Below are 9,478 nucleotides of genomic sequence, written 5' to 3'. Positions count from 1 at the left end.
AGACAAAACAGTGTTGCTAAAATATAGTTTCAAGAATAAACTATTTCTTCTTCTTCTGCAAATTGAAACTTGAATTGATTGCATTACTTCAACCAAAAGACAAAACAAAGACAAATACTAACTTCAGAGTATTAAAGAATACACAGTTTAGCAGAATTGGCAGCAAACGAACAAATTTACTTTCAACCAAAAGACAAAACAAAGACAAATACTAACTTCACAGTGTTAAAGAATACACAGTTTAGCAGAATTGGCAGCAACCGAACAAATTTACTTTAACCAAAAGACAACAAAAGACAAATACTAACTTCACAGTGTTAATAAACAGTTTAGCAGTATTGGCAGCAACCGAATAAATTTACTAAGCAATCTAAGTGAAATGGTTAATCTAAGTGAAATTACGAGTAAATTTATCATCAAGTTAAATATGGAAAATCTTAAACTTATCTCGTTGCGTATAATATGAACCTCATTCTGCAACGATACTACCATCTCACGTAGAGCGGCAACCTCACCACGTAAAGTAGACACCTCCACACGCCATGCACCATCGTTATCGCGTAGAGTATCGATCTCCTCACACAAGGCATTGACCTCATCACGTAACTCCCTTGACTCATCCCGTGGAGGTGGAGGTGGAGAACAGGGAGATAGAAGTCATGGATCTTTGCCGGTCGCCTATCATGAGGTGATGGTGGAGAATAGGCTCAATGATGTGACGGGATAGGTGATAGCTCTCATTGTAGAGGTGTATAGTCGGGTCGATCAGATGATGGCTCTGGGTGAGGTGATGGCTCTCGAAGTGGAGGAAGTGGAGGCTACTCATCATTCGTGCCATCAAGAAAACACTGACTAGCTTGCCACCAATTAGTGGCAAGCTCAGCCTCCGTGGATGTCAGTCTCATTAATGGAGTGTTGGCCTCCTAAAAATATAAAAACTCAAACAAAGTTAAACGTCTACTATTAATAACTTGTTTATATATGATAGTATTTGTGTTAACTTACATTATTTATTGTCGCATATGGTATTAAGTCTTCCCAATCCAACAGACGTTTCCTCTTCCAGGAAATAGCCCTAGGAATATCATTTGAAGTTTTTAATGCATATGTCCGCATGCTGGGGAAAGCCTCGAATATCCAAATCTACAAACAATATAATAACAAACATTAGTAATTGTTAAATAATTAATTGTAATTTTGAAAACATTATATAGAAATTCTTACCTTAAAGGCCCAAACAAAGCCTGACAAAGTGTATTTCGACCCATCGCCACGCAAACTTTTGCGGTCATCAAAGGCAGACAACAACTTAGTCCAGGTAGCTTTCTATATATACGAACCCCACGGAAACAGATTCCATCCATTTAGGTCCTCTACCAATAATATTAGCTCGTAAGGAATAAGTTGTCTGGCCTCTCTGCCTAAAAAGCCGGCATACAAAAGTACTAGAAGGCATACTCGGACAACATCGACGTCATTCATCCGAGTAAAACCATCTTTCTTATTAAACAATTTCTTCAGGTCGTCGACGTGTAAGTTCGGCTTCTTTATTGACTCATCAGAAAAAATCATGGATAACGATGATGGGCGGGTGATATGACGAGTGTACCGGCCTACATCATCGTGTCCGAATCGTAGACCAGTGATTAAGCAGAACTCCTTCCGCCCAAAATAAATATACGCCGGTGGAAAATGAAACCATATTCTTCCTCACCACGTTGTATACTGTCGGGTAGATCGCTAGTCATGGTCTGAAGCCACAAATGGGTCAAATTAGCATCTCCACCCGGATGATGTACTCTCAGCCATGGCCCGAAACAGGTTTCCTCAAACAATTTTCTTTGTGCAGGTGAAAGCTTCGAAGCAATTGTAGTGGCTAGGCTAACTTTATTCCTTAATGTCAATGAAGCCGAAAAAAATTTCTACAAAAACAATAAACATACCAAGTTAGATATACCAAAAACTACACTGTGAAGATATACCAAAAACAATAAACATAAATAGTAGTTTATTCTTGAAACTAAAATTTGTAACACTGTTTTGTCTTTTGGTTGAAATGAAAATCGCAACGAGAGAATGAAAATCGCAACGTGGAAATGACTATCGCAACGAGAGAATCGCAACGCTAAATTAAAATTGCAACGAGAGAATCGCAATGCGAAATGAAAATCGCAATGTGATTTTGGTTTCGCGTTGCGATTATATCGTTGCGATTTTCATTTCGCGTTGCGATTCTCTCGTTGCGATTTTCATTTCTCTCGTTGCGATAGTCATTTTCGTGTTGCGATTTTCATTTTCATGTTGCGATTTTACGTTTAGAAACTATTATTCTTCTGCATTACTTCAACCAAAAGACAAAACAAAGACAAATATTAACTTCACAAGGTTAAAGACTAAACAGTTTAGCAGTATTGGCAGCAATCGAATGAATTTAATAAGAAATCTAAGTGAAATGGTTAATTTATTATTGAAATTACCAGTAAGCTTATCATCAATTTCAATATGAAAAACCTAAAATAATACAAAAATTTCAAAATAAAAATAATTAAAAAAATTAACCCTCGGAGGTTGATTTTCCATTTCTGAATGATTGTGAGGGATTTCTGACCGTGAATGGTTGTGAGGGATTTCGCCGGAGATGGGGACGGAAATCTTCGGAGATGGGGACGGATTTCGCCGTAGAGAGTGAGAGATGGAGATGGGACTGAGTTGTGATTTTAGGTTTTAGGTTATGAGTTGCGATTACGGGATATACTGTGGATGGTTCAGTTTCCGATATATTAATATATTCGTGTTTGGAATTTGAAAAAAACAATACGCGTTAATACGAATGGCGCTATGTAAATCGCATTGCGATAGTCAGATTCGCATTGCGATTTCCCAAATTCGCGTTGCGATTTTCCTAATTCGCATTGCGATTTACGTAATCGCATTGTGATTTACATATTCGCATTGCGATTTTCCGAATTCGCATTGCGATTTACGTAATCGCGTTGCGATTTACGTATTCGTATTACGAATTTGGAAAATCGCAATGCGATAGTTAGAATCGCGTTGCGAATCTAGAAACTGATTTGCGATACCGGAGATCGCGTTGCGAATTATCGATCGTATTGCGATTTAATTGGTCATTTTGGCAAATCCAAAAAAAATTGATTAAAATCGTATATTATAAGGCATCTTTTATCACTGAGGTTATTTTCTATTTTTATAATTGCTGTTTGTGAAACCAAAAAATTATTAGTTGGATAACTTAGGAACCTATGGAAAGAAACAATTGCTTGACTGGCCAACCAACTCATTTTCAGTCTAGAAATTATGGAAGAGCTAAAAAAGAACTCAATGATGGTACAATTTGTTTGTATGTAAATCACAGCTGATATGTTATACTACCTGTAATATGTACCCATAGTATGTGAATCAGTACGATTGTGAGTTCTTTCAAACAAGTATTAATACGCCTATATCATTGTTGCATATTCACGTTGACTACAAGAGATACGTGGATGGTGACCTTCGTGAATCTTCAAGGTAAGGGAATGGAATGAGATTGCCACTAGGCTTTCTTCAAGGTAAGGGAATGGAATGAGATTGCCACTAGGCTTACGATGTTATAGATCATTCATTATGAAAAGATCTAATATGTCAGTCGGATATTTATTCAAATTAAATCATATTTTTATATACAAAGAGTTTATTATATTTATAACAATTTAGATTGGTGTTCATTTAATTAGAATGAAAAATTACTTAAAAATCATTCTCTGAACCCAAATCAACCCTAAATAGAAAATCTTAAATCCATTAAACCATAGAACCCCCCAAAATACACACTCAACTAATACAACCTCTCTTATTGAAACCCAAATCTAAGGTACATGCCCTCGTAAGTTTGCAACATTTTTCACTCAAAATTTAGCAACAACATAAATCTGAACCAAACCACACATGTTTACAACTATTTCAAGCCTGCATTTACTGAAATTAAACTTGTTTCTGCAAGTACTTTATTTCATGTCCCTTGTTTCTAATCTACAACTTGTGAATGGTTTCCATGTCAATTACTTCCTTCAGGTTCCCTTTCTCAACATGATCCCACCACTTGAACAAGAAATTTTCAACCACCAGTCTGAACCACGGCGACAGTTTCACTTCACCACCATCCGCTTTCTGCAGTAACTCCTTCAGTTGATCACGGTTCACGTATTTTGCATCTGCTACCTCATCCGGATTTGGGTGAACATTAACATCTCGGACAATGAATAGGAGGTAATCAACTGCACCATAAAGAAAAGGTTCATACAATACCCACAAAATCAGGTCAACAAAAAGATGTGAAACGATTGCAACACCAGCTATTGAAATGCATAATTTGTAAATTGTAACAACTTTCCCTTGAATGCAAATCTCAAAACTGTTTTTGCAGTTAAAAAAAGAAAATAAAAGAAAGCTTAGGGCAGAATGTTATGCAGAGAGAGTGGAAGTATTACGTTCATGCTCGCCCCATTTTCCGTCAGAAGGTGCCTTGTAGAGCATGCGACCCAGTGGGGTGAATTGATCAACGGGAACATCTTCAGCAGGAATGCCAAGTTCATCCAAAAGCTTCCTTTGGGCAGCATTCCTCACCCCTGTGAGTAGATGATTATTAGAAAAGGAAATAGGAAAAAAATTATCGGTCATATCAGAAATAAAAAAGGTTTTAACCGAAACAGGTGTAGAAGAGGAGGTATATACCAAGATGATTCTCTGGAATAAGCTCCGATTCACGATATAAAGGATGGCTGCAACAGGTGTTGGTCCAGACGAGAGGAAATGTAACCTTCGTTGCAGATCGTTGCTGCCAAAGTACCCAAAAGGAAAGACGTGTAAAGAAAACTTTCCTCCTCAACTATTTACAAAGCACAACTATTGTGCATATGCATTGTATTCAATGTCAAATCTGGCACCAAATTAGAAATAAGACTATAGAGAATGTTAAAGGGTAAGATTTAGATAAAGAAAGGTGATAGCTACTGCTAAGAGCCTGTGACCTGTGACCTGTGACCTGCGACCTGCGACAATATCCAATTTCACCGTATTTCTGTTTTATCTTTCTCGTATTTTTTTAATCACCCATTCCGAAGTTAAAAGCAACTGGTCATATAAAACTTGACTTCATAGTGATCAACCTGTCCAACTTACAACTACACTTACCTATTCTCTTTTTACTTTGGAGTTTAGATGTCAAAATCACAACTTCAATGAACTAAATGATAAAAAAAATGAGGTGATTACACTCACACCTCGTTTAACTGGTTAGTCTAATAGGATGAGGAAAAACTTATTTAATACATATGTGGTAAAATAGATGTAATAACAGTAGTACTAAAATAATTCACTGTTTGATAGGAAAAAATGTTGAATAAGTAGAACTAAGCTATTACATTGTGAAATGTCACTTTGTTCCTTGATGAAAAGAAAAAATCTAATAATTCAAATTTTATTTTTCATGACTTGTAAAATATTTTTAAAGTTTATTTTATAATTATAGTTCTAAGATTCATTTTTTTCCAAAAATGATATCTTTATTGAATAAATTATTTTATGGAGATAATATCTTGAAAAAAAATTGGAAGTTGAAATTATTTTGTGGAGAAGGAAAAAGTCATTGAAAATTCGTTTTTTTGAGCAAGGTGACTCTTGAAAACATAAAATAGAGGAAGGAGAAACTCTTGTATAGAATTTATAATCTCAACAAGTGTAAAAGGTTTTCCCCAAGTTAAGGAAAATAAGGTCATGATTTCTTAAGTGGTGCAATAGGTGTTGGGTTGACTTTTACAACCAAAACACTGGCTAGTGCTAACTAGCGTGCTTAGAAGCATATTATAATTTTAAGACTCTACTAAATGAGATGTCAAGGCATACCTTATCGGCTTCATATGGCATTATAATGCCGAAGTTTGAAAAAATAACAATTCTAAATATCTCAACAACCAATATTTTATTGTTTACCTGGAGGAGTAACTCATATTTTGTGTTAAACAAAAATACACTGAATGCCCTATGCAGCATCTTTCCAGTTAAAATATTTTCCCACAAATGACCTGTAAATTTTAAAGATGGTGTTAAAAGTGCAGAAATAAAGGAAATATAGTGAAGACATTGATGACAGTAAAAAAAAAAGCCAAGAGACATCCTTTAATACCCATAATGCAACATAAAACACAATCTACAAGATCCAAATTTATGCCAGAGATTCAAGCATTTCTTTGATCTTCACTTCTTAAATCACAGGCAGAATAAAGGGCCTACATGCAAATGAAGTGATTCATCTTATAGCCTAACGAATAAACACAATAATTTTACACAACAAAAGTTATTGCGAAATTTTGGTGCCAAAGTATTTTTCAGATTTTACAAAAGAAATTTAAAAAACATCAAATGAATTCTCTTTCAACAGGTGCAGCCAATTGTTCAAAGTTCCACTGTAGTAAGAAAATTTTATAAACGAGCTTCTCCATCCTATAAAATTTGAAAGATAATAACTGGGCCCACTGTATATGAAAGTCGGTTTCAAATGTAACAGCAGATCATCATCTCCCTTTCAACACCAAAACAACAGTAATATGATTTCCACTGGTCAAGATAATTTGCCAACCGAAAAGTATTAACACTTGATGAATAAAGCAACAAGTAATATACGTCAATCTCAACATCAATAGAGAGGATCGAAGACAAAAAATATCAAATCAGGACTGAATTCATGCAGTTGTTGCACATTTAATATTCATATACAAAATTTTGCTCGTAGGAGAAAACTGAAATTAATAAAATATTTGGGATACAATAAGGACATGTAACTTCCTGATATCCTTCTAAACCTACATATAAAAGGAGCGTTTTCTTTACCACTTATGGAAGCCGTAAGAAATTTTACCAGCTTTCATTTCAACTGTTTTACAACAGATACAACATACTCAATCTTTGTTACTAGGCATGGCCACCACAGAAAATAGAGAACAGAGGTGCAAATACTATAATATTCCAAACAAGAAAATAAATTCAGAGGAAATACATATAAATAATAGCTAGATCAAGAAAATGTCATAATTAAGTTAATAACTACTCTTATGAGTGAATGATTAATATAGCTATTAAGTCATCACAATAAAAATAATTTCATTGCACGATTAGATTATGCCTTATGCAGTCAAAATGAATGCATTGGACTTTAGACACGTGTTAAGTATGTGTCCGAGTGTGTGTTTGAGCATATTAAATTTAAAAAGACAAAAAAGATGATGCAGGCCAACACTGCTACGACCCAAGGAAACTGCATCATAGGGATTTTCTGCTTACAGTTGTACTTAGATTCATGGCCAACAGCATTGTCACTCTCGTCCACTAAAATACATCTGCAAGAAGTTTGAAGCAAAGGGATATGTTAGTATTAAATACTAAATATTGTGCACTTCAAAAGAGCAGGACCAATACAATGACCTCTGTAGTTGCAAAACGAAAAGGCTTCATAATAATATGGCCATATAACAAACTGTATGTTCGGTAAAGTTTTAGACCTTGATTTGTGTTATAGAAAATATAAAATATTGGTAATAGAAAGAGTTATCCTATACAATAAAAGATACCACAATTAGTGAACTACTACAACCAACCATTCACGTATCACTATCACATTCCTCCTTCAATTCAATCCAGCTAATGAATACACAGCACACAAAGAACTTCGGTAAAAGAAATGAAAATCACACATGTTAATGAAAACATGTAAAACAAAAATAAAGAAAATAAACTACCCTGTTTTCATTCTTTTTCAACATTTTCACACGCATTTTTTCCCTTTTTCCATAAACTAACGTGGTTGCCTTCGCATAAGAGTTCAAGTCGAGAATTGTTTTACATTTAACCAAACAGATAACAGCATGTAAGCCTGGCTGCATACGTTTTTTGGCTCCATAACAGTAGATAAAAAATGATGGCATTCAAGATGATAAAAGATAATATGGGGCTAGCTAGCAATATCATCCTATTTATTTTTCACAATTGACTTAGCTAGCAGCCAGAAGGGGATCCTCCTATAATATGAATAAAATCATGGTCATAGTAACGTATTTTTAATGTTTTTTCCCTTTTTCACCACATGTGTTAAAATAACTTTCAGCAGTAAATATACAAGCTCAAAATTGACTAGCCTCTTATACAAAAGAAGTGCCCAATCATTTCCCCTCAGTTAGCAAGAAACGCAGATCGCGGCGACAAGAATAAAACAAAAATTAACCTTCGATGGAATGGTCACTATTTCAGAGGAATTACACAAGTTCCAGTTTTAGAGATAATTAAATCATATAATGATAAGCTAATTATCAATTAACTCTACTTTCTAAAGCTTACTTGCAAAGAACATACATATACCTATACCCTACTGTATACACAAATCTACGAGAAAAGTAGATGTATAGATCAAAGATGTTAAAAACACACCGGGTTGCAATCAACAATTTATTAAACAAGCTTTAAATAATGTAATGTTAGTCGTAAAATGATAATAGAATTTTCCAACAGAGGAAAAGGAACTTAGTAAACTCAGTAAACTTTATCTTAAACCTCCCTTCCTTTCTCTTTCATTTTCTCGGTAGCGATCATATAGGCATAACAGCAAACAAAGGTCAATGGCAAAAACGTAAATAAAAACGGGAAAGGGGGGCGGAGTTCGGAATCTGGAAAAACTCACTCATCCTCAAACATGAGGCGTCTTTGGACAGCGTCCATGCCAGCGTCGGGAGCGTCACCCATGATAGCGGCGGCGGCGGCGGAAGCTTGGAAACGAAAAGACGGGGAAACCCTCAAGTGAGGGAATCGAAGGGGAGGGTGGGGAAAAGAGGAAGGGAGGTAAAGACGGGGAGTCGGAGAAGAGAAAGAGGAAGCAAGCGAACGAGAAAGTAAGAGAGCTGAGGAAGTATTTAAAAGCAAAGGCATTTAGTCTCTGCTCGCACTGTAATCGGCCAATTTGCTGGTCCTTGTCTTTCTTTTATTCATTTCTTTATTATGTTTATTTTAATATTATTATTTTGATTTCGGTTTTTACTAGAGCGTAAACAAATTGAGCTAAGCTAGAAATATTTGAATTCGATTAAAGTTAAGTTTAATCTTGCTTAAAATTTTACGGGTTTAAATTGTTTAAGTTCGACTCAAATTTAAAAAAAACTCTAACTCAAAATATTATCAGATGTAGCTCAATTGAAGCTCAAATTTGAACTCGATTTTAAATTTGATCCTTAAGTACATAAAAGTCTTATATTGTATTTTTTATATGAAAAAATAACATATAAATATTAATATTATTAATAATTAAATTTAAAAAATAATATATATATTTTTTGAGTTGTTCACGAGCTTTTCGAGTTAGATATCAAATAATTCGTATTGACTCATTAAGAATTTGAGAGAAGCCCAATTAATTTGAGTATTGACCGAACTGAAT

The 9,478-nt window shown here is 34.8% G+C and overlaps 1 protein-coding gene across 1 annotated transcript; it reads right to left on the bottom strand.

The window, feature by feature from the left end:
- Nucleotides 1-3,827: 3,827 nt before the first annotated feature.
- Nucleotides 3,828-9,013, bottom strand: LOC120116104 (isopentenyl-diphosphate Delta-isomerase I-like). Its single transcript, XM_039136651.1, has 6 exons — nucleotides 8,729-9,013; nucleotides 7,339-7,394; nucleotides 5,992-6,083; nucleotides 4,735-4,837; nucleotides 4,491-4,628; nucleotides 3,828-4,277 (listed from the first exon to the last, which is right to left on the bottom strand). Exons 1-6 carry the CDS (start codon nucleotides 8,971-8,973, stop codon nucleotides 4,033-4,035), a joined length of 879 nt encoding a protein of 292 aa, XP_038992582.1. The 5' UTR covers nucleotides 8,974-9,013; the 3' UTR covers nucleotides 3,828-4,032.
- Nucleotides 9,014-9,478: the final 465 nt, after the last annotated feature.

Source organism: Hibiscus syriacus, unplaced genomic scaffold, assembly GCF_006381635.1.
Source record: "Hibiscus syriacus cultivar Baekdansim isolate YM2019G1 unplaced genomic scaffold, ASM638163v2 tig00110283_pilon, whole genome shotgun sequence".
In the NCBI taxonomy this organism is placed as follows: Eukaryota; Viridiplantae; Streptophyta; class Magnoliopsida; order Malvales; family Malvaceae; genus Hibiscus; species Hibiscus syriacus.
This window is presented reverse-complemented; position numbering and strand designations above follow the sequence as displayed.

What these genes read in the sequence shown, in the direction of transcription:
- LOC120116104 (XM_039136651.1), bottom strand. Translation starts at nt 8,973, where the DNA reads ATGCCTTTGCTTTTAAATACTTCCTCAGCTCTCTTACTTTCTCGTTCG. An exon ending in CCATGAATCTAAGTACAACT is followed by an intron (nt 6,084 to 7,338) that starts GTAAGCAGAAAA and finishes TAAAATTTACAG; the next exon opens with GTCATTTGTGGGAAAATATT. An exon ending in TATTCCAGAGAATCATCTTG is followed by an intron (nt 4,629 to 4,734) that starts GTATATACCTCC and finishes ATCTACTCACAG; the next exon opens with GGGTGAGGAATGCTGCCCAA.